Source organism: Malus domestica, chromosome 14 (genome assembly GCF_042453785.1).
Source record: "Malus domestica chromosome 14, GDT2T_hap1".
Taxonomy (NCBI): domain Eukaryota; kingdom Viridiplantae; phylum Streptophyta; class Magnoliopsida; order Rosales; family Rosaceae; genus Malus; species Malus domestica.
Genome location: NC_091674.1, coordinates 1,827,638 through 1,851,747, shown reverse-complemented (window position 1 = coordinate 1,851,747; position 24,110 = coordinate 1,827,638). Strand labels below are relative to the sequence as shown.

The following is a 24,110-nucleotide window of genomic DNA, read 5'->3' as shown; positions in this document are numbered from 1 at the left end:
TTCTTAAGTTATACTATGATTAATATATCTATATACTTTTTGGTAAAAAAATTAGAAGGACATGGACCATAGTTTGATGGACAAAAGTAAGCTATTCTACGTGCAAAAATTAAAGGAAGAAAGTCGCATATATCAAGAAAAGTCACAGAAAAATTGGTATTTTACGGGTTAATTGGTTATTTTTATTGTTGTAATATCTTGAAAGTTGAAACGAATTGGAGTTTTTATATATATATTTTTTGGTAAATTACATAAAACTACCTTAAATATTGGGTCAATTACAGTTTCATATCCTATCTTTAAAAAATTTCAATATCATATTTCATCTACGAATTTGTTACAATTTCATACCGTCTGTCAGTTTAAATAGTAACGTGGTTTGAGATGGGATCCATTCTCTTTTAAAAAATTAATTAAATATTAAAAAATAAAATCATTTAATTTTTTTTTTGCATGTGGGACCCACCCCTTATCCCACTCATCCTTTCTTCCCCGTTCCTGTCTTCCCCAAACCCAAAACCAAATCCCCCCATACTCAGATCCCATCCGTGCAGTCCTCCTCCTCCTCCTCCTCATTCCCCTGCCTTCAACAACTCTGTCAATGCGGTATCTTTTGGGTTCGTAGCCACTGCCATTCTCATCTCCATGTTCTTAGTCATGGCCATCTTCGAGAGGTTCCTCAGACCCACCTCGTCGGACTTGTCGCCTTCTGGCCGCCTTGGCCCCAGAGATCTTGAGGCCCATATGGGTTTCAATGGAAAACTCAGCCACCCTTCACCAAAAGTAAGTAACCCACCCAGTGGCGGAGCCAGAATTCTGAATGAGGAGGGGTCTTTCACAAATATGTATATATATATAGCCAGAATTCTGAATGAGGAGGGGTCTTTCACAAATATGTATGTATATATATATATATATATATATATATATATATATATATATATATATATATATGAGTGTGTGTAAAAAGTTAAATTCATAACATGTTGACATATGCAATTTGTGTAATCCTTACAAAACTGAAAAAATTCTCTTAAATTCAATACTAAGAAGAAAAAAATGTAAAAACCCAGACAACCAAGTAAGAGGTAGGTTGTGGAAGGCTAAAGAAAATACAAAGAAGTAGAAAAAGAAGGAAAATGGGGAGAGGTATGCAAATAAAGAAGGTGGGTTGCTTTAGAAAATTATAGGGTGTATATTACTGTTAGGTGAGAGAATCGAACCAGAAGTGGGGTTGCTTTTTCCATTTAAAATTGCACATCTCTTTTAAAACTCCCCTGCCAAACTTATCGTTTCATTAGACAGCCGAAAAGATTTAAAATTAAAACAGTTTAACGACGTCATTTGCTTCATCTTTTTCCATGAGGTTCACACCTCAGATGAAGTCAGGATGGGCCAGGGACTACCCTAGTCCCTTGGTGGCTCCGCCCCTGAACCCACCAACCAAATTCTTTTTCTGTTTAATTTATTGCATTGCAAAATGATTTCTGGGTTTTGTTTTGAATTGCATGTTGGTGTGATTTGTGGGAAAAAGTTGTGATTTTTACTTGTTTTTAACAAAAGAAGCAAACTTGGAAATGGTGGTGTGGACGGAGGGAGGGAGGGAGGGAGGGCGTGGCGCGGTTGAGGTGGGTGAGTGACAGCTGAAGGTGGTCAGCAAAGCCGGAGAAGCAGTGGGGGAGATCGAAGGGAGAGTGGTAGTAGTGATCGGCGTAGAGAAGACGAGAGCGGGGTGGGATCTGGTTTTGGGTTTGGGGAGGACGGGAGCGGACTAGGATCCTCTCCTGAGCTAAGGATGAGGAGACCAAGGAGTGTGGGCCGTTGGATGAAAATCAAATGATTACAATTATTATAACTTTAGAGGGACCCCCTGTTTGTAGTCGTTAGATTTTCATCCAACGGCTCACACTCTTTTGTCAGGAGGATCCTCATCCTTAGATCAGGAGAGGATCCTAGTCCGACAGCAGCGGGGAAGAAAGGGTGAGAGGGACAAGGGGTGGGTCCTATATGAAAAAAAATATATTAAATTATTTTATTTTTTTAGTTTTTAATATTTATTTAAATTTTTAATAGAGAGTGGATCCGGTCTCAAGTCATGTCACTATTTAACGAAATAATTGACAGAGAAACTGACGGAATGTATAAAATTGTAACAAATTCGTAGATGAGGTATGTCATTGAAATTTTTTTAAGATGAAATATGAAACTGTGACTGACCCAATAATTAATGTAGTTTTATGTAATTTACTCTATTTTTTTTATTTAAACCAACTAATGTAATTGTATTATTTATATTTATGAATAAAAGTTAAATATTTTATTTATTTTCTAGATAATTTTGAATTACTCATGGATTTTAGTTTGTGTTCTTGGAATTAGACGATATTTGTCGATCCTTCTATCGTATATTACGTTGCGTCAAACAAAGTTATTCGATGCTTACTAAATTGACACTATTTTATTCGTCGACACAATATTAACACAACCAATGTATACGAAATATCCTATTTTTATAGCATACCCCATACGATTGGCACAATACACAGTGCACAAGAAGTAAAAAAAATTCTCTTCTATTAACTTTACATTTTTGACTAAATAAAAAAAGAAGTTTAGGAAAACTAATGAAAATAATTTGAAAATTTTAAGTTTTAACGATAAGGAAAAAATAAATGGTAAAGTGAATAATACTAGGATTGACTTTTTAGTGTAAAAATATGATTTTTCATTAAAATGAACAGTATCAAAAAAATTTCGTTAAAGTTCCCTTGTTAAACTCCAACAAAGACTTGATAATCACGCTAAAAATAGTTTTCCATTTGTACGTTATTCTAGAAGGTCCAGCCATAATACTTCACCGTATATTGTGTGCTTCTAGAAGGTAGATATATATCATCTGGCAGATTCGATCCAAACCAACATCACTAGCTAAGTGTCAGTCCATTTCAAGATCATACGTATACACTTTTGTCGACGCATATTTATTCAAATTGCTTAAAATTGTGTACTTTTTCCGCTGCATTTAAGTTTAAATTTTTATTTTCATACGTAGTTTAGATTAATTTAATTTAATTATCGTTTGTATCATAAATTTCAGGACTTGCGCAATATCCCACAAAATTTCAAATTTAAATATTTGTAACACTCGTTTTCCTAGGAGTTGATAAATATATCTCTTATAGTGACCTAAGAAACAATTTTAAACTGAACTTCTTGTCCCATACAGAAAATATAGAGAAACACATGATGATTATTTTGGAGCTCTAAAAATCATTTTCTAATTGTTATTAATTTTAAAATAACAATTCCTTGAATTACCTAATATTTGCTGTGCACCACCAATTTGCCAATACCACACAAAACAGTCCGTATATCTTATCAAATTATTGGGTTGTACTGTTTCTCAAAGTTTCACCAACATGATCCTCTCCGGATCCTTTTTGGTGAGGATCATGGGGATCCGTGAAATGTATCCGTTCATCATACATCATACGATTAGTTTTTGTCAGGTACTGTTTGTATTTAACTTTAAATAAAAATATTAAAATGATTTATGACCGCATGATGTACAATGAACATACATGATTTACGAATCTCCAGGATTCTCACAAAAAGGATTTGGCGAGGATCTGGATTCAAAGTTTTAGATATCTTTTAATCCACGAAAAGAACAAGACCCTACTTCCAACTTGCTGCGAGCAAGTATCAATTTGTGCTTTAATTCTAAGAAAAGATTGTCTTTTGGTTTTTCCTTTGCTACACGACTTGAAGTTCGATTACCTGCCTTTTAAGTTCCTGAGGTTAGTTCAAGTGAAGAGGACAAGTGTTGTAACCAGCCAACAGGATTACAATAAGTTCAGAGTCTAGGTTCGTTTTTCTCCAATATAAGTTATACAACAAAGAAAAACGATAAATAAACAATGCGATACAACTTTTTAGTTTTTACACAGTTCTTAACCTAAAGACTGAATTGCAGTATTTTTTTATTTTATAAAAAGGGACTAGCACGACAGTGCACTTTTTCGAGGATTATAAAAACTCATAGGGATATTTCAGTCTTCTTCTAATTACCAGCGTGTGATTCACAACGCCAGATAACGACACATAACGTGTCATATGGAATACAAATCTAGAATTCATCATCAACCACTAGACCAACTTGTGATAATTAATTGCAGTGTTGGGTTAATTAGGTGTTGAAACTTGCTAATTGCTCTATCTACTTGTCATGAAATGCACCCGAGCATCCACTCTTGTTTATTTTTGGGATTAAAAAGTAACAAAACATACACTCTTGTAAAATAACATAAAAAAAAAAAAAAAACAATGGGTAGCAATTAAAAAAAAAAAAAGCAGTGAGTTAAAAGTGAGCTGTAGAAGCAGTGTTACAAACGCACGTTAAAACAACCCACATATACTACACCCAAACACCAAACCTCTAAAACACTTATAGCTGAGTTAGTTAAAAATATTATTGAGATTTTGAGTTCGAATTTTCTCTTTAATATCGTTTTTTTTTTTATTAAAAATACGACTCTACATCTAATGTCATAATCAATTGATTGTAATTTTTATTTTCAAATTTCTAATCAATTATATTATACTATGAGAATTTTAATAAAACATTCCTGGTATTGTTCACTTTTAACGAAAAATCACATTTTTACCTTTAATTGATACTATTCACTATACCTTTAAAAATGACTTTTCATTAAAAGAAATTTTTTTTAAAAACTTTTCATTAGTTTTCGTTTATATTAATAGTGTCCGGCTGTGTTTCCTGCCATTAAAAAATATCTACTCAATCTGGGTTTGTATACCCAAAAAATTAAATAAATATAAACAGTCAGCATCAGCACACATCAGCGCCAATTACATGAAGATTCCTAAATTCAAAGCTGCCGTGCGTGTGAAATCCCCTGCCGCTGCATATGAAATTGAGACCCTCGCCAAAATCTCCTAAAAGCACTCTCTTACTCTCTTTTACGGCGGCCAGAGTCAGTGCACCACCGTGGCACCCCGTTTTGCCGACGATGATTTAGTCGCACCACCACCAACTATTTCTGTAAGCCCCCTGAGTTAGTTTCGGCCAAAGATAAGCATCTGAGTTTGCTATAGTATCCGAAAGAACCGCACAGTTCAGTTAATACAACGACTTCACGGTTGTCGTTGCTAAAAAGTAGTGTCTGTCACACATGCTACCTTTGACACGGTTGTCCTAACAAAGGTGGCCAATACTCAGAAGCAAAAGCTGTGCTGAATTAGAACAAATGGCGGCGGCTTTGGCGGGGGACGATCTGGCTCGGTCGACGAGCCAGAGGAGCTGGGGGTCGGGGAGCAAGCGGAGCTGGGCGTCCACGAGTTTCCGGGAAGTGTGGCAGGCACCACCGGATGTGTTCAACAGGAGCGGGCGGCAGGACGAGGAGGAGGAGCTGCGGTGGGCGGCGATCGAACGGCTGCCGACGTATGACAGGTTGAAAAGAGGGATGCTGAGGCAGGTGCTGGATAGCGGAAAGGTGGTGACTGATGAGGTGGACGTGACGAGGTTGGGAATGCAGGACAAGAAGCAGTTGATGGAGAGTATACTGAAGGTTGTGGAAGATGATAACGAAAAGTTTTTGAGAAGACTTAGAGACAGAACTGATAGGTTTGAGACTCTTTCTTTCTTTTCTTTTTGAAAAAAACGATATTCTGAACTACTCTAATTTGCGGACGGGATTCAAACTTGAGTGCATGGGCGGTCACAATGCCCTACTCAACTCTACGAAACTTTGTCTTCAAAACCCAAGTGTTTTTTTTCCTTAAAATAATGATAATCTTTTGCCCTTTTAATGATCTTTTTAATGTTTTTTTTATTTGGGTTTTTGTTACTTCTGTGAATTTTGTAGAGTGGGGATTGAAATTCCGAAGATTGAAGTTCGATATGAGAATTTGTCGATCGAAGGAGATGTGTATGTTGGGAGCAGAGCACTGCCTACTCTGCTTAATGCTACCTTAAACACTATTGAGGTTTGATTTCTTCAGATTTTCCATTTTTTTAAGACTAGCTTATGAAAGAAATATTTTTTCTTCTTAAATTTGTAACTTTCTTTCAATTTTTAATGATTTTTCAAGATGTTTGTTTTGTGGGATGCAGAGTGTTCTGGGATTAATTAAGCTTGCTCCATCAAAAAAGAGAAAGATCCAGATACTTAAAGATGTCAGTGGAATTGTCAGACCTTCCAGGTATGAGATTACAAGTCCTTTTGTTTTCCAATTACTGTAAGGAATTGGTGGTTGATTTGCAGATTTCAAAAAGAAAAAAATATGTTTCAGTTTTTTTGGGTAATCTGTTGTTTTCTATATAGGTATGTAATTTTGATTTGTCCTTTCATTTCATCAACTATGTAGTTATGTTTTGGGGATCGGAGATTGAACTCCAGACCTCAGGTGCATGGGTGAATGCTCTCGACAGTTTACTGATATGATAATTTTCCAGGATGACCCTACTTTTGGGTCCTCCAGGTGCAGGCAAAACAACCTTGTTACTAGCACTTGCAGGAAAGCTTGATGATGATCTAAGAGTGAGATCCTCTCTCTCTCTCTCTCTCTCTCTCTCTCTCTCTCTCTCTCTCTCTCTAAATAGTTTAATTAGCTTGTATAATTAGGCTTTGTTATTGATTACTTAGAATATGGTGATCAGATTTCTGGGAAAATCACATATTGTGGCCATGAACTGAATGAGTTTGTTCCTAAAAGAACATGTGCTTACATTAGTCAGCATGATCTTCACTATGGGGAAATGACAGTGAGAGAGACGTTGGATTTCTCGGGACGATGTTTGGGTGTCGGAACTAGATACCAAATGCTGGCTGAACTCTCAAGAAGAGAGAAAGAAGCCGGAATCAAGCCTGACCCCGAGATTGATGCATTCATGAAGGCCACCTCAGTCTCAGGCCAGAAGACTAGTTTGGTCACAGATTATGTTCTCAAGGTTCGTAATTGCCTTCATCTTTTAAGACAAACGTTTTCTGCGAGCCCCTGTTTATTTATGTCCCTTAATTCTCTTTTGGATTATGATTCTTGGAAAATCTGACTAATTAGTATAGAAATTTTGACAGATACTTGGATTGGATATCTGTGCTGATATCATGGTTGGTGATGATATGAGAAGGGGTATTTCCGGTGGCCAGAAAAAGCGCGTGACCACCGGTATAGTTTTTCACACCATATTATTAATTTTGTTCATAAAATCTTCTTATAATTATGGTTTAGGGACTAATTGCTTGAACAATGTGCAGGGGAGATGTTGGTAGGACCAGCAAAAGTTCTTCTGATGGATGAGATATCAACAGGGTTAGACAGTTCCACAACTTTTCAGATATGCAGATACATGCGGCAATTGGTTCACATAATGGATGTTACCATGGTCATCTCTCTTCTGCAGCCCGCGCCGGAGACATTTGAGCTCTTCGATGACCTAATACTGCTTTCGGAAGGGCAGATCGTGTACCAAGGTCCACGCGAGAGTGTCCTCGAGTTCTTTGAACATGTGGGATTCAAGTGCCCAGAGAGGAAAGGAGTTGCCGATTTTTTGCAAGAGGTGACATCCAAGAAGGACCAAGAACAGTATTGGTTAAAAAAAAGCCAGCCCTACAGATATATCTCGGTTCCTGAGTTCGTGGAGGCCTTCAGCTCTTTTCGGAGTGGCCAACAACTTGCAGCTGATCTCAGGGTTCCTTACGACAAGTCCAGAGCTCATCCGGCTGCATTGGTCACAGAGAAGTATGGCATTTCAAACTGGGAATTGTTCAAGGCATGTTTTTCCAGGGAGTGGCTGCTAATGAAGCGCAATTCGTTCGTGTACATATTCAAGACCACACAGATTACAATCATGTCTTTGATTGCCTTCACTGTGTTCCTTAGAACAGAAATGCCTGTGGGCACAGTACAAAATGGAGGAAAATTTTTCGGAGCGTTGTTCTTCAGTCTGATTAATGTGATGTTTAATGGTATGGCGGAACTGGCAATGACTGTTTTCAGACTTCCTGTTTTCTATAAGCAGAGGGATTTCTTGTTTTATCCTGCGTGGGCTTTTGGATTACCAATTTGGGTCCTCAGGATCCCACTTTCGTTCGTGGAATCAGGGATTTGGATCATTCTTACCTATTACACCATTGGATTTGCTCCATCTGCTAGCAGGTAAATAGTAGTGTTCACATTTTTCAGTTTCCATCTTATAAATTTATACCTTCCAGAACACCAACTCACACGATTTTTTCTTCATTGCTCCAGATTTTTCAAACAGTTCTTGGCATTCTTTGGCATACATCAGATGGCTCTGTCCCTCTTTCGGTTCATTGCTGCACTTGGAAGAACACAAGTTGTTGCTAACACGCTCGGTACCTTTACCTTGCTAATGGTATTTGTCCTGGGAGGATTTATTGTTGCCAAAAGTAAGTAATCGATCTTATATCTGACCTTATCGTGTTAATGTAGTTAAACCAAGCTGACGCATGTTTAAATTTGTTCCAAGTTCCTTGAAAATTTCAGATTATTAATGATTGTTCACTTTCTAAGCTATCCTTCTTATGAATGCAGATGACCTTGAGCCTTGGATGCTATGGGGCTACTACATTTCTCCTATGATGTACGGACAGAATGCGATCGTCATGAATGAATTCCTTGACAAAAGATGGAGCGCGGTAAGATCTCTCTGTGGTTTGATTGTCTTCTGTTCATGATTTTTCGTTCCATAAAAACACGTTCATCTAATCAATTCTCATCTTCGTTTGCAGCCAAATACAGATCCAAGAATTAACGCAACTACAGTCGGGAAAGTCCTTCTCAAGTCTAGAGGATTCTTCACAGATGAATACTGGTTTTGGATATGTGTTGGAGCACTATTTGGTTTTTCTCTTCTCTTCAACATCTTGTTCGTTGCAGCATTGACTTTTCTGAACCGTAAGTTCATCTCACTTTGGAGCTTTACTCTCTTTTGTTAACGGAAATGAAGTTCCGGAGCTGACACACCCCTCATTTTCTTTTTCGGGGAACCAACATCAGCTCTCGGGGATTCGAAAGCTGTCATAGCTGATGACAAAAGTGAAGGAAAGAGAAGGAAGTCATTAAGTGAAATAATGACAGTGAAAAGTTCTTCAGAAATTGCTGGTGCTTCGGATCATACACCAAAGAAAGGAATGGTTTTACCCTTCCAACCCCTTTCGCTTGCGTTTAACCATGTGAACTACTTTGTGGATATGCCCCATGTAAGTCGTTCATTTCAGACATTTTATTCCTGATGCTTCACATACTCATTTCGATCAAGAAATATACTCGTTTTGGTTACTGATTTCAGGAAATGAAGACTCATGGAGTTGAAGAAGATCGCCTTCAATTACTACGAGATGTCAGTGGTGCTTTTAGACCGGGAATATTGACAGCGCTTGTAGGTGTTAGTGGTGCTGGAAAGACAACTCTTATGGACGTCCTGGCAGGTAGAAAGACTGGTGGATATATCGAAGGAACCATTAACATATCTGGTTATCCAAAGAACCAAGAAACATTTGCTCGTGTCAGCGGTTATTGTGAACAGAATGACATCCATTCCCCGCATGTTACTGTCTATGAATCTCTCGTGTATTCAGCCTGGCTCCGTCTTGCTTCTGATGTCAATACACAAACACGAAAGGTATGCTGCACTGGAATCTTTCTTATCAAGACTTTAAATCGTATTTTCAATTTAATCTTGAAATCTTATTTTCAATCTTCTTTTTAATGGTGATACAGATGTTTGTTGAAGAAGTCATGGATTTGGTTGAGCTTAATCCAATAAGAAATTCTCTCGTTGGCCTCCCGGGACTAGATGGTCTTTCAACAGAACAACGGAAGAGACTAACCATAGCTGTGGAGCTGGTTGCTAACCCCTCTATCATTTTCATGGATGAACCGACATCTGGTCTCGATGCCAGAGCTGCTGCTATTGTCATGCGTACTGTGAGAAACACGGTGGACACAGGCAGAACTGTTGTCTGCACAATTCACCAGCCAAGCATAGATATTTTTGAATCTTTCGACGAGTTACTCTTGATGAAACGTGGAGGGCAAGTCATTTATGCTGGACCCCTCGGCCGCCACTCTCACAAGCTTGTAGAATATTTTGAAGTGAGTTTTCCTTTCACTTCTTATTTCTTGTACGTCCTTCACTAGTAATTTTAGAGAAGTGATTTCCGCACGAGCCCTGTTTATTTCTCGTCTTACATTGAATAAATCAAAGGAGAATCAAGTGCCAAAATAAACTAGTTATGCAGAAGAAGAAAATGCATGTGTGGAAGTCATTTCCTGTGATTTTAATGCGGTCTGGACTTGTATCTTTAACCTCCACAGGCCATCCCGGGTGTGCCCAAGATCAAGGACGGTTACAATCCTGCTACATGGATGCTTGAGGTCACTGCTCCTGCAGTTGAGACTCAACTTGATGTGGACTTTGCAGACATTTACCAAAACTCCTCGCTTTACCAGTAAGTGTCGTAATATCTTTCTCGTGTAAGCTATGATTTCTAGTTTTATGATTCTCACTCTTCCTCTTGATGTTCTTTTAGGAAGAACCAGGAGCTTATCAAAGAGCTTAGTACACCAGCTCCCGGGTCCAAAGATCTCTACTTTCCAACCAAATTCTCTCAACCTTTCCCGGTTCAGTGCAAAGCTTGTTTCTGGAAAATGCATTGGTCTTATTGGAGAAATCCTCAGTACAATGCCATCCGATTCTTTATGACCATTGTCATCGGTGTCTTATTCGGTCTTATCTTCTGGCAGAAGGGACAGCAGACGTAAGCTCTGGTTTTTTAACCGCAAAATTGACGAAATCATGTTATTGGCATCTCTATTTATTATGAACGAATTTTTTCTTGTAACAGAGCACAACAGCAAGATCTGATGAACCTTTTGGGAGCTATGTATGCTGCTGTGCTTTTTCTTGGAGCCACGAATGCTTCTGCGGTCCAATCTGTTGTCGCCATTGAAAGAACAGTTTTCTACCGTGAAAGAGCTGCCGGAATGTATTCTGAACTGCCTTATGCATTTGCTCAGGTGATGTATAAAATTGACAAATTGTTAGAGACCTTTTGGCACACATCATATTACTTGATTGACAAGTTATCCCCCCTTTTTTTACAGGTGGCTATAGAGACAATCTATGTTGCAATCCAAACATTTATATATACACTTCTTCTCTACTCCATGATTGGATTCGAGTGGAAAGTCGAAAAATTCCTTTGGTTCTACTACTATATCCTAATGTGCTTCATCTACTTCACGATGTACGGTATGATGGTGGTTGCACTGACTCCGGGCCACCAGATTGCTGCCATTGTCATGTCCTTCTTCCTCAGTTTCTGGAACTTGTTTTCCGGATTCCTCATTCCAAGACCGGTACGTCATATCAAAATTAAGGGCCTATTTGGGATTGTTTCTAGAAGAGATAAAAGCATTTCTGACTATCAAACATTGTTCTAACTGCATTTGGTAGAACAACTTAGCTTCTAGACTCATAGAAACGTTTTCTGGAGAAGCACTCCTAACAAAACTGTTTATAAGTAGAAATGCTTCTTACGAAAACAATCCCAAACTAGCCCTATATATGCGGTCGATGCACATTCCTTTCTTTTAACCTCACTACATGAAAGCCCATAGTTCAAAAATTAACTTTGAATTTCTATTGTGTTTGCAGCAAATACCAATATGGTGGAGGTGGTACTACTGGGCTTCCCCTGTGGCCTGGACACTTTATGGCCTTGTAACATCCCAAGTGGGTGACAAGAATGCTGACCTTATCCTGCCTGGATATGGCACCATGCCATTGAAGAAGTTCCTCAAAGATGACCTTGGTTTTGAGTATGACTTCCTTCCGGCCGTCGCCGCCGCACACGTCGGCTGGGTTCTTCTTTTCTTCTTTGTGTTTGCCTATGGCATCAAGTTCCTCAACTTCCAAAGGAGATAGAGAAAGAACCAACTTTCAATACTACTGCATCATATTAGAAAGTCTTGGGGAGAGTATTAGTTTTTGTAATTTGTGTTAGTTTTCTAGTTTCTGGTGGAGGAGTGTTTAATTAGGGTTTATCCAAAAATGCAATTCTGAACGAGTTGGAATGTCATGATTATTGTGAGTGGTGTGATATGAACGTTACGTAGACAAGTTTCATTTTTAGTAAACGATTAGATTTTACGTGCATCTTTTTTGTTATGCTATGACTCAAGCTTCCTCTTCATGTTTGTAGCATAGTCATGTGCGAGTCGGTGCAACTGTTTATTCTCATGCTTGAGCCCTCTAATCTCCTGTTTGAGACTCATCACTTCAGCCGCCAATGATTCAACTTGGCGGGTTCGAGCAAATAGGCGTTGGGCCATGTTAGACACAGAACCTGCACACTGAACACTGAGAGCCAGAGAATCCTTAACAGCCAACTCATCAGACCGTTTGGAAAGTAGTCTGTTATCTTTGGGAGTGAGAAGGTTCCTGGCCACTACCGCAGCGGTCATATCATTCTTCATCACGGAATCCCCAACAGTAAGAGGATCAGTAGGGGAGACGAAGGATGGGCGCCATATGTTGTCTGGAGAAGGCGTGGCTGCCTCTTCAACAAGATTCAAGTTAAAACGACGGTCGGAGGGGCCAGACATTTTTAAAGGTGTTGAAGAGAGAAGAGGTCGGACAAATCAAGATCTTAGAAGTGCAAGAATGGAGCTTCTACTGGTGGAGATTCAAGTGTGCTTTGGAACTTAATGCCAGCCTCTATAAAAATCTGCACTCGACGGAGCTTCAGAAATCGAAGAGGCGTTTGCTTTCTCAAAAGCTGGGCTGCTCAGAGACCACGAGACGTTTGCTTTCTCAAAAGTTGGGCTGCTCAAAGACCACGAAGGCCGATCTCAGAAATCGAAGAGGCGCTTGCTTTCTCAAAAGCTGGGCTGCTCAGAGACCACGAGGGCCGATCTCAGAAATCGAAGAGGCACCTACTTTTCCAGCCTTGTCAGCACCTGTCAGCTTTGCGGAAATTATGGGCATTATGTCGAAGATTTCTGGTGAAGTAGAAAGCACATGAATCTTACTGTTCAATCACCCACTTCCCACACGCAACATTAGCTCATGGGTACCACAGATAACTTTGCCAAAGTTCTCTGACAAAGTTGAGACACGTGAAGCTTGCAGCTCCCACTACACCGCTCTGACCAAGAAGGGTAAAAGAATAGCAAAGAAACAGCACTAACAAAGTTTAGACACATAAATTTTGAAGGTCTAGCTACCATATTATTACCCACAAGGGTAAAGGAACAGTACCACTGCTGGATAATTGGAAAGTCCCTGTGTGTCAACCTCTGTGCTTCGTGGCAAGATAGACTAGCAAACATGCCCACCATTTTCTCACATTCGAGAAAACACTCCCAACAAGACTGCTTGCTCCAAAATCGAAGAGGCACCGCCCTCCGAATCTCGAGAGCCAGACTCCCAACATGATTACTTTCTCAAAAATCGAAGAGACACCGCTCTCCGAATCTCGAGAGCCAGACCCCTAGCATGATGGCTTTCTCAAAAATCGAAAAGGCATCGTTCTCCGAATCTCGAGAGCCAGATCTCCGACAGGATTACTTGTTCAAAAACCGAAGAGGCACCACTTTCCCAACTTCAAGAGCCGGATCTCCTTGGATAAAGCTTGTCTGTAATCTTTACACGCAACATCAGCTTTCCAGATCCCACAGACCACTTTTTCAAAGTGCTCTGACAAAGTTAAAACATGTGAAGCTGGCAGCTCCCACTACTGTGTTATGACCAAGCAGGGTAAGGGAATATCATTACTACTTGTTGTTAGGGAGACTCCTATATATGTTGACCTCCATCCCTAACAGACAGGTAGACCTGCAAAAATGTTCAACCCTTCCTCATATCTAAGAGGGCACTCCCAAAGAAGCCTTTCGAAATATTCAGCTTTCTTTCCCCCCGATAATACCTCTGCAAACAAGCTATACTAGAGCAAGAATATCTCATATCATCAGGGTTAAAAGCAAGAGTATCCCATATCATGTTTTTTCCCTGTCTTTTCCTTTGGCCTTGTTCTTACCTACAAGACAAGGAGAAAGAGAGCAATCAGTCAGCACTTGGAATCAAGCTTCCAGTCAGGAACTGACTGCCTGGAACCCCTTACTTGATTACTTACCTGGCATTGCTCTCGAGTACTCATCTTCAACATCTTATGCTTCCAGGGAAGATACCGCATCTGCCTGAGGAACATATAGGGCAAGTGAGAAGGATACAAAGAAGCATGTGGAGACAAGCGTAACAGCACACGTGCCGATACATCCACTACTCTGTCAAAAGCAAAAGTATCCCATATCAGCAGGGTCGAACGTACTATAGATTTGATGGACTTGTTTTGACCCTCAAATTCTTCAGTCGGCCTTATACTCTGGAGGAAACCAGAAAACCCTCCAGCCCAGTTCAAGAATAAGCCTGTGGAAAGTTACTTCTTCAAAAGCAAAAGTATCCCATATCATTTCTTCTCATTTTTCTTCTCTTTATCCTTCATGCTGCCTGCAAGATAGGGAGAATGTGAACAATCAGCCGGAACTCGAAATCAAAGTTCTGATCTGGGACTGATTGCTTGGAGCTCTGATTGCTTACCTTGTCTGTCACCTCTTTTCAGCAGATCCCCTAGCTCGGCGACTTGGAGGACTCCTACTACATGGTTTGTATCGCGCTTGACCAAGCCTGAAACTACAAGTAAGCTTCAAGTGAAATTGATACATTACCTTGTGCATCTCCACCAGTTAAAGATACCACCCCTGGATGGAGGAAGAGTACTTCCAGAGAAGATGCCACATCTACCTACGAGACAGATAAGGCAAGTCAAGACGATACCACACTCCGGAACTTAGAAGTTTCGTGATTACGAGATCATTCTCCCACAATATTTCCTAATGTCATTTGTACTAAATCATTCACTTGTACTCACTAAAAGAGAGCTTGAACCTATGTACTTGTGTAAACCCTTCACAATTAATGAGAACTCCTCTATTTCATGGACGTAGCCAATATGGGTGGACCACGTACATCTGGTGTTTGCTTTCCTATCTCTATCCATTTATATACTTATCCAAACTAATGACCGGAGCAATCTAGCGACGATCACAAAAAGCGACCGTTTTCGCTACCTAGGATCTATCTTGCAAGAGAACGGAGAATTAGATGGAGATCTCAACCATAGAATACAAGCTGGATGGATGAAGTGTAAGAGTGCATCCGGCGTGTTGTGTGATCGTCGTAGGTCACTGAAGCTCAAGGGAAAATTCTATAGGACGGCAATAAGGCCAGCGATGTTGTATGGCACAGAATGTTGGGCGGTGAAGTATCAACACGTACACAAAATGGGTGTAGCGGAGATAAGGATGCTTCGTGGGATGTTTCGTGGGATGTGTGGGCACACGAGAAAGGAGAAGATTGTGAATGAGGATATCCGAGGTAAAGTAGGAGTAGCCGAAGTTGAAGGAAAGATGAGAGAAAATCGGTTACGGTGGTTTGGACATGTGCAAAGAAGGCCTACTGACGCTTCGGTTCGAAGATGTGACTACGGAACAGAGGTTCGGGGCCGAAGGGGTAGAGGAAGACCTAGGAAAACTTTGGAAGAGACCCTAAGAAAAGACTTAGAGTACTTGGATCTAACGGAGGACATGACACAAAACCGAGCGCAATGGCGTTCTAGGATTCATATAGCCGACCCCACTTAGTGGGAAAAGGCTTTGTTGTTGTTGTTGTTGTATGACTCACTTGCATAACAGGCAAAGTCTATGACTCTATAACTAACAAATTATATTACATGTATCACATTTATTAACCTTATGACGTAATTTTATGGGTAATATGGTCGATGAACAAATAAACTTTTAAGTACGACAATCGTTACATCAAGGAATATTATCAATTCACTTCCAATGTAATCGAATGTCAATATGACATTGCAAATTTGTAATAACATCACGTAAACTGTGTGAGACGTTCAACAACAACAACAAAGCCTTTTCCCACTAAGTGGGGTCGGCTATATGAATCCTATAACACCATTGCGCACGGTTTTGTGTCATATCCTCCGTTAGATCCAAGTACTCTAAGTCTTTTCTTAGGGTCTCTTCCAAAGTTTTCCTAGGTCTACCTCTACCCCTTCGGCCCTGAACCTCTATCCCGTAGTCTCATCTTCGAACCGGAGCGTCAGTAGGCCTTCTTTGTACATGTCTAAACCCATTTTGTGTACGTGTTGATGCTTCACCGCCCAACATTCTGTGCCATACAGCATCACCGGCCTTATTGTCGTCCTATAAAATTTTCCCTTGAGCTTTAGTGGCCTACGACGGTTACACAACACGCTGGAAGCACTCTTCCACTTCATCTATCCAGCTTGTATTCTATGGTTGAGATCTCCATCTAATTCTCCGTTCTTTTGCAAGATAGATCCTAGGTAGCGAAAACGGTCGCTCTTTGGTATTTCCTGATATCCGATCCTCACCCCTAACTCATTTTGGCCTCCATTTGCAATGAACTTGCACTCCATATATTCTGTCTTTGATCGGCTTAGGCGAAGACCTTTAGATTCCAACACTTCTCTCCAAAAGTTAAGCTTCGCATTTACCCCTCCTGAGTTTCATCTATCAACACTATATCGTCTGCGAAAAGCATACACCAAGGAATATCATCTTGAATATGTCCTGTTAACTCATCCATTACCAACGCAAAAAGGTAAGGACTTAAGGATTGTTGATGCACAAAATCAGTGAGGACTTTAGTACAACAGAGAGTATTAAGTTTGTGATCTTCGCTAGATTGCTCTGGTCATTAGTGTGGATAAGTATGTAAATGGATAGAGACAGGAAAGCAAACACAAGATGTACGTGGTTCACCCAGATTGGCTACGTCCACGGAGTAGAGGAGTTCTCATTAATTGTGAAGGGTTTACGCAAGTACATAGGTTCAAGCTCTCCTTTAGTAAGTACAAGTGAATGATTTAGTACAAATGACATAGGTGCAGGCTCTCGTCTTCACTTGCCTTAACTGTCTCATAGGTAGATGTGGCGTCTTCTCTGGAAGTACGCTTCCTCAATCCAGGGGTGGTATCTTTAACTGGTGGAGATGCACAAGGTAATGTATCAATTTCACTTGAAGCTTACTTGTAGTTTCAGGCTTGGTCAAGCGCGATACAAACCATGTAGTAGGAGTCCCCCAAGTCGCCAAGCTAGGGGATCTGCTGAAAGAGGTGACAGACAAGGTAAGCAATCAGAGCTCCAAGCAATCAGTCCCAGATCAGAAGTTTGATTTCGAGTTCCGGCTGATTGTTCTCATTCTCCCTATCTTACAGGCAGCATGAAGGATAAAGAGAAGAAAATGAGAATAGATGATATGAGATACTTTTGCTTTTGAAGAAGTAACTTTCCACAGGCTTATTCTTGAACTGGGCTGGAGGATTTTCTGGTTTCCTCCAGAGTATAAGGCCGACTGAAGAATTTGAGGGTCAAAACACGTCCATCAAATCTAGAGTACGTTCGATCCTGCTGATATGGGATACTTTTGCTGTTGACAAAGTAGTGGATGTATCGGCACGTGTTCTGTTACGCTTGTCTCCACATGCTTCCTTGTATCCTTCTCACTTTCCCTATCTGTTCCTCAGGCAGATGTGGTATCTTCTCTGGAAGCATAAGATGTTGAAGATGGGTACTTGAGAGCAATGCCAGGTAAGTAATTAGGTAAGGGGTTCCAGGCAGTCAGTTCCTGACTGGAAGCTTGATTCCAAGTGCTGACTGATTGCTCTATTTCTCCTTGTCTTGCAGGTAAGAACAAGGCCAAAGGAAAAGACAGGGAAAAAGCATGATATGGGATACTCTTGCTTTTAACCCTGATGATATGAGATATTCTTGCTCTGGTGTAGCTTGTTTGCAGAGGTATTATCAGGGGGAAAGAAAGCTGAGTATTTCGAGAGGCTTCGTTGGGAGTGCCCTCTCAGATATGAGGAAGGGTTAAGCATTTTTGTAGGTCTGGCTGTCCGTTGAGGATGAAGGTCGACATATATAGGAGTTTCCCTAACAACAAGTAGTAATGTTATTCCTTTACCCTGCTTGGTCATAGCACGGTAGTGGGAGCTGCCAGCTTCACGTGTGTTAGAGCACTTTGAAAAAGTGGTCTGTGGTATCTGGAAAGCTGATGCTGCGTGTGAAGATTACAGACAAGCTTTATCCAAGGAGATCTGGCTCTCGAGATTCGAAAAACGGTGCCTTTTTTATTTTTGAGAGAGCAATCCTGCTGGGAGTCTAGCTCTCGAGATTCGGAGAGCGGTGTCTCTTCGATTTTTGAGAAAGTAATCATGTTGGGAGTCTGGCTCTGGAGATTCGGAGGACGGTGCCTCTTCGATTTTGGAGCAAGCAATCTTGTTGGGAGTGTTTTCTCGAATGTAAGTAAAGGTTGGGCATGTTTGCTAGTCTACCTTGCCACAGAGCACAGAGGTTGACACACAAGAACTTTCCAATTATCCAGCAGCGGTGCTGTTTCTTTACCCTTGTAGGTAATAATATGATGTTAGACCTTCAAAATTTATGTATCTAAACTTTGTTAGTGCTGTTTCTTTGCTATTCTTTTACCCTTCTTGGTCATAGCGATGTAGTGGGAGCTGCAAGCTTCACGTGTCTAAACTTTGTCAGAGATCTTTGGCAAAGTTATCTATGGTACCCATGAGCTGATGGTGCGTGTGGAAAGTGGATGATTGAACAGTAAGATTCACGTGCTTTCTACTTCACCAGAAATCTTCAACAGAATGCCCGTAATTTCAGCAAAGCTGAGTGTGGATGTGACAGGTGCTGACAAGGCTGAAAAAAGCAGGTGCCTATTCGATTTCTGAGATCGGCCCTCGTGGTCTCTGAGCAGCCCAGCTTTTGAGAAAGCAAGCGCCTCTTCAATTTCTGAGATCGACCTTCGTGGTCTTTGAGCAGCCCAGCTTTTGAGAAAGCAAACGCCTCTTCGATTTCTGAGATCGGCCCTCGTGGTCTCTGAGTAGCCCAGCTTTTGAGAAAGCAAACGCCTTTTCGATTTCTGGGCAAGCGCCTTTTCGATTTCTGAAGCTCCATCGAGTGTAGATTTTTATAGAGGCTGGCATTAAGTTCCAAAGCACACTTGAATCTTCACCAGTAGAAGCTCCCTTCTTGCACTTCTAAGATCTTGATTTATCCGACCTCTTCTCTCTTCAACACTTTTGAAAATGTCTGGCCCCTCCGACCGTCGTTTTGACTTGAACCTCGTTGAATAGGCAACCACGCCTTCTCCAGACAACATATGGCGCATATCCTTCTTATCCTCTACTGGTCCGCTTACCGTTGGAGATTCAGTGATGAAGAATGATATGACTGCTGCGGTGGTGGCCAGGAACCGTCTCACTCCCAAAGATAACAGACTACTTTCCAAACGGTCTGATGAGTTGGCTGTTAAGGATTCTCTGGCTCTAAATGTTCAGTGTGCAGGTTTTGTGTCTAATATGGCCCAGCGCCTATTTGCTCGAACCCGCCAAGTTGAATCATTAGCGGCTGAAGTGATGAGTCTCAAACAAGAGATTAGAGGGCTCAAGCATGAGAATAAACAGTTGCACCGGCTCGCACATGACTATGCTACAAACATGAAGAGGAAGCTTGACCAGATGAAGGAATCTGATGGTCAGGTTTTACTTGATCATCAGCGGTTTGTGGGTTTGTTCCAAAGGCATTTATTGCCTTCGTCTTCTGGGGCTGTACCGCGTACTGAAGCTCCGAATGATCAACCTTCGATGCCTCCTCCTTTTAGGGTTCTGTCCAGTACTGAGGCTCCGAATAATCCCCCTCCGGTGCCTTCTCTTTCTGGGGCTCTACCGACTGCTGAGACTTCTCCTAAGCAACCTTTGTGAAGGCTCCCTCTTGTTTGTTTATTTTGACTCATGTATATGTACATATTTGTAACTTATCGGAGATATCAATAAATAAGTTTTGCTTCATTTCAACGTATTGTGTTAAATACACCAAAACCTTATTCACTGAGTGGGGTCGGCTATATGAATCTTAGAACGCCATTGTGCTCGGTCTTGTGTCATATCCTCCGTTAGATCCAAATACTCTAAGTCTTTTCTTAGAGTCTCTTCCAAAGTTTTCCTAGGACTTCCTCTACCCCTCCGATCCTGAACCTCTGTCCCGTAGTCGCATCTTCTAACCGGAGCGTCAGTAGGCCTTCTTTGCACATGTCCAAACCACCGTAACCGATTTTCTCTCAATTTTCCTACAATTTCGGCTACTCCTACTTTACCTCGGATATCCTCATTCCTAATCTTATCCTTTCTCGTGTGCCCACACATCCAACGAAGCATCCTCATCTCCGCTACACCCATTTTGTGTACGTGTTGATGCTTCACCGCCCAACATTCTGTGCCATACAGCATCGCCGACCTTATTGTTGTCCTATAAAATTTTCCCTTGAGCTTCAGTGGCATACGGCGGTCACACAACATGTCGGATGCACTCTTCCACTTCATCTATCCAGCTTGTATTCTATGGTTGAGATCTCCATCTAATTCTCCGTTCTTTTGCAAGATAGATCCTAAGTAGCGAAAAAGATCGCTCTTTGGTATTTTCTGATCTCCGATCCTCACCCCTAACTCATTTTGGCCTCCATTTGCACTGAACTTGCACTCCATATATTCTGTCTTTGATCGGCTTAGGCGAAGACCTTTAGATTCCAACACTTCTCTCCAAAGGTTAAGCTTCGCATTTACCCCTTCCTGAGTTTCATCTATCAACACTATATCGTCTGCGAAAAGCATACACCAAGGAATATCATCTTGAATATGTCCTGTTAACTCATCCATTACCAACGCAAAAAGGTAAGGACTTAAGGATAAGCCTTGATGTAATCCTACAGTTATGAAGAAGCTTTCGGTTTGTCCTTTATGAGTTCTTACGGCAGTCTTTGCTCCTTCATACATATCCTTTATAACTTGGATATATGCTACTCGTACTCCTTTCTTCTCTAAAATCCTCCAAAGAATGTCTCTTGGGACCCTATCATACGCTTTTTCCAAATCTATAAAGACCATGTGTAAATCCTTTTTCCCATCTCTATATCTTTCCATCAATCTTCGTAAGAGATAGATTGCCTCCATGGTTGAGCGCCCTGGCATGAACCCGAATTGGTTGTCTGAAACCCGTGTCTCTTGCCTCAATCTATGCTCAATGACTCTCTCCCAGAGCTTCATTGTATGGCTCATTAGCTTAATACCCATATAGTTCATGCAATTTTGTACGTCGCCCTTATTCTTGTAGATAGGCACCAAAGTGCTCTTTCGCCACTCAGTTGGCATCTTCTTCGTTTTCAAAATCCTATTGAAAAGGTCAGTGAGCCATGCTATACCTGTCTCTCCCAAGACTTTCCACACTTCGATCGGTATATCGTCTGGGCCCAAACTGTGTGAGACGTTCAAACCAGAAAAATTACACAACCGGCGGTAAATGACAGCCACGAACACCCAACATATATAATCCCCAAGCTCTCAAGAGTCAAGACTCAAACTTTCCGCATAAATCTGCACAGAGATTCAATGTCAGACCCAAAAGCAAAACCCAGAGTGGTGTCCTGCATCGGCGACACCCATGGCTTCCACACCAAGCTCTAGAATCTCTGGTCCAATCTCCAATCCGCCTTCGACCCATCAGATTTCTCCACCGCCCTCATCATTTTCCTCGGGGATTACTGCGACCGCGGCCCGGACACCAGGAAAGTCATCGACTTTCTCATCTCCCTTCCCACCAGATATCCGAATTAGAAGCACTTCTTCCTCTCCGATAACCACGACCTGGCCTTCGCCGCCTTCGTGGGCGTCCTGCAGCCGCCTCCCGACGGGTCGGAGTTTTCCGAAGTGTGGAAGGAGTATGCGGATAGCGAGGAGAGATAAGGGTGGTTTAAGGGAGATGGGTACGAGAGAATGCACTTGCAGGGCAGGAGATTGGGTGGGAAGATCAAGGCCAAGTTTAATGCAACAAAAGGGACGGAGTACAAAAGGTCGATTTATAATGATGGGCCCACATTTGAATCCTATGGGGTCCCACATGGTTCTGCTAGTATGTGTTTCAATTTTGCTGGATTTGTGTGTGAGATTCATGGATTTTTTGTTTGCTGATTTTGGATTTTTGTTTTGGATTGTTTGTTGATTTAATCCATTTTGTTAAGTTCTTTTGTCATTATGGATGTACCATTATGTTATTAATTTATTATTATTCGCAAACGTGGGTTAGGGCAGTTTTCTAGGGCAATGTTCCCGCCCCTTGCACTCAAACGCAAGTCCCCCTTCCCATAGTTTAGAATAGTTTAGAATATGGTCTTTGTCAAAAAAGAACTTGTTAGTATTCAGTGATTTGGTCACCTAGTGTCATATACTTACAATGTTTATACTCGGACTGGTCCGTGTGCTTTATTTGCAAATTCAATGTTGTAGCTTTGTTATGTAGTTTTCTGTGTTGAAAGAATGATTGCTATGGGCAGATTTGGTTAAGGCTGTTCCTGACAAACATAAGAAGTTTCTTTCTGATATGGTTTGGGTCCATGAAGAGGTGATGCCTGTTCTATTTCCTATGTTCTTTTTTTTTTTTGGATGAACACTGGAGCCGGGGGTGTAAAATTTACTAAAATGTGAGAAAAAACCTTTAAATTTCAATTGGTTCACTGTCCCATTCTTTTTGTGTGTGGTGGAGCGGAATGCAGTAGTTGAGAACTGTAGGACCAAATGCTGAAGCTTAGTTGGTCTTGATGATGTGCGTTTTTTCCAGGATAATGTCTGCATAGAGACTGCAGATCGAATCAAACACTGTAGATTGATTGCTGTGCATGCTGGTTTAGAGAAAGATAAAGATGTCAAGCAGCAGTTGGCGTTTTTGAAAGCCAAAGACACCCGGGTGCCTAAGATAGAGGCTTTGAGTGGGAGGAAAAATGTATGGGATATACCAAAGGTAATGACTTTCCACCTCTTAATATCAGCAATCCTTTCTACTAAAACGTTCGTTGTTTATTGTCCGATGATTTTTGTATTTCTTATGTTCGTTAGTTCTCAATAAAGACTTCATCTTTTGTGGGTTAACTGAGATTTGATATACAACATACAATGAAATGCAACTGGAATCAATAGATATTCGGTGTTGTGGTCCTGATAGGAACTGACAGAGAAACCAACTATTGTCGTAAGCGGTCATCACGCGAAACTTAACATTGAAGGCCTCAGACTGACCATTGATGAAGGTAGTGGTATGGCGGAAAGACCAGTGGCTGCAGTTGTGCTCCCTTATATGAAAATAGTCCTAGATACAGATGCGTTGACAAACTAGTTTCAAATCTGGGGTACATACTTACATTGTCATATACTATACTTATAATAAAGTATCTATTTGATAGCAAAATTTGGTAAAAGCGCATAAACAACGAATGAATTGGATCCTAATGAGCTAGTACTAGAACCGTAGAGCTGATAAATTGTTTAAGTGCATCAATTGTAACGATATAATTTGTTTGAAGTTTTTGCCTGAACAATTCGGACACTGGCACCCCTCTTGTTTCCATCACATTTTCAGCGTTTTAAGGAAAACGATCTTTACATTATCTCCATTCTTAAGCATAGGTTTTGTTCGTGGCTGGAATTTCCATCGGGGATGTCTCCTAACCGACGAGCACACAGCTCCCCGAGAGGTTGGCGCTGGTTGATGCTTTCTGTCGGGCTTCTGCTTCACTGACGGGCTTGTCGGGCAAGGCTTATCGGGCAAGGCTTGTCTGGCAAGGCTGAAAGAGAAGGACAGAGTTAACTTTGAAAGGTGCCTTTGTGGGGCCTTAGGTATAGGCCTTGAGGCTCACAATCAAGATTAACTTTTAAGTGCTCAGGCGTACCACTGCCATCTTTAGTATGGCAGATGTAAAATGAATGTTGAGTTTTAGTTGTACATATACCCGAGAGGCTGTGTTAGTTATGACAGGTGCCTTTGTGGGGCCTTAGGTGTAGGCCTTGAGGCTTCAAATTAAGAACTAACCTAGCACTCGAATATACGATGTATGT

General features: G+C 41.0%; 1 protein-coding gene and 1 pseudogene across 2 annotated transcripts; both read left to right on the top strand.

The window, feature by feature from the left end:
- Window positions 1–4,746: 4,746 nt before the first annotated feature.
- On the top strand, window positions 4,747–12,208 carry LOC103420348 (ABC transporter G family member 39). 2 transcript variants are annotated; one of them, XM_029092976.2, is made up of 18 exons: window positions 4,747–5,647; window positions 5,889–6,009; window positions 6,137–6,225; window positions 6,479–6,563; window positions 6,683–6,973; window positions 7,101–7,191; window positions 7,281–8,181; window positions 8,275–8,435; window positions 8,581–8,684; window positions 8,778–8,943; window positions 9,046–9,248; window positions 9,338–9,670; window positions 9,769–10,143; window positions 10,366–10,499; window positions 10,581–10,808; window positions 10,896–11,067; window positions 11,155–11,409; window positions 11,708–12,208. In XM_029092976.2, exons 1-18 carry the CDS (start codon window positions 5,271–5,273, stop codon window positions 11,975–11,977), a joined length of 4,356 nt encoding a protein of 1,451 aa, XP_028948809.2. In that variant the 5' UTR covers window positions 4,747–5,270; the 3' UTR covers window positions 11,978–12,208. The 2 variants fall into 2 exon arrangements, with proteins under 2 accessions (XP_028948809.2, XP_070667736.1); XM_070811635.1 differs by lacking the exons at window positions 4,747–5,647; window positions 5,889–6,009 and having other exon boundaries at window positions 6,158–6,225; window positions 6,391–6,563.
- A 9,280-nt stretch (window positions 12,209–21,488) lies between these two features.
- LOC114821136 (tyrosine-protein phosphatase RLPH2-like) lies at window positions 21,489–23,463 on the top strand (annotated as a pseudogene).
- Window positions 23,464–24,110: the final 647 nt, after the last annotated feature.

What these genes read in the sequence shown, in the direction of transcription:
- LOC103420348 (XM_029092976.2), top strand. Translation starts at nt 5,271, where the DNA reads ATGGCGGCGGCTTTGGCGGGGGACGATCTGGCTCGGTCGACGAGCCAG. An exon ending in TGGCAGAAGGGACAGCAGAC is followed by an intron (nt 10,809 to 10,895) that starts GTAAGCTCTGGT and finishes TTCTTGTAACAG; the next exon opens with AGCACAACAGCAAGATCTGA. An exon ending in TGCCTTATGCATTTGCTCAG is followed by an intron (nt 11,068 to 11,154) that starts GTGATGTATAAA and finishes CTTTTTTTACAG; the next exon opens with GTGGCTATAGAGACAATCTA.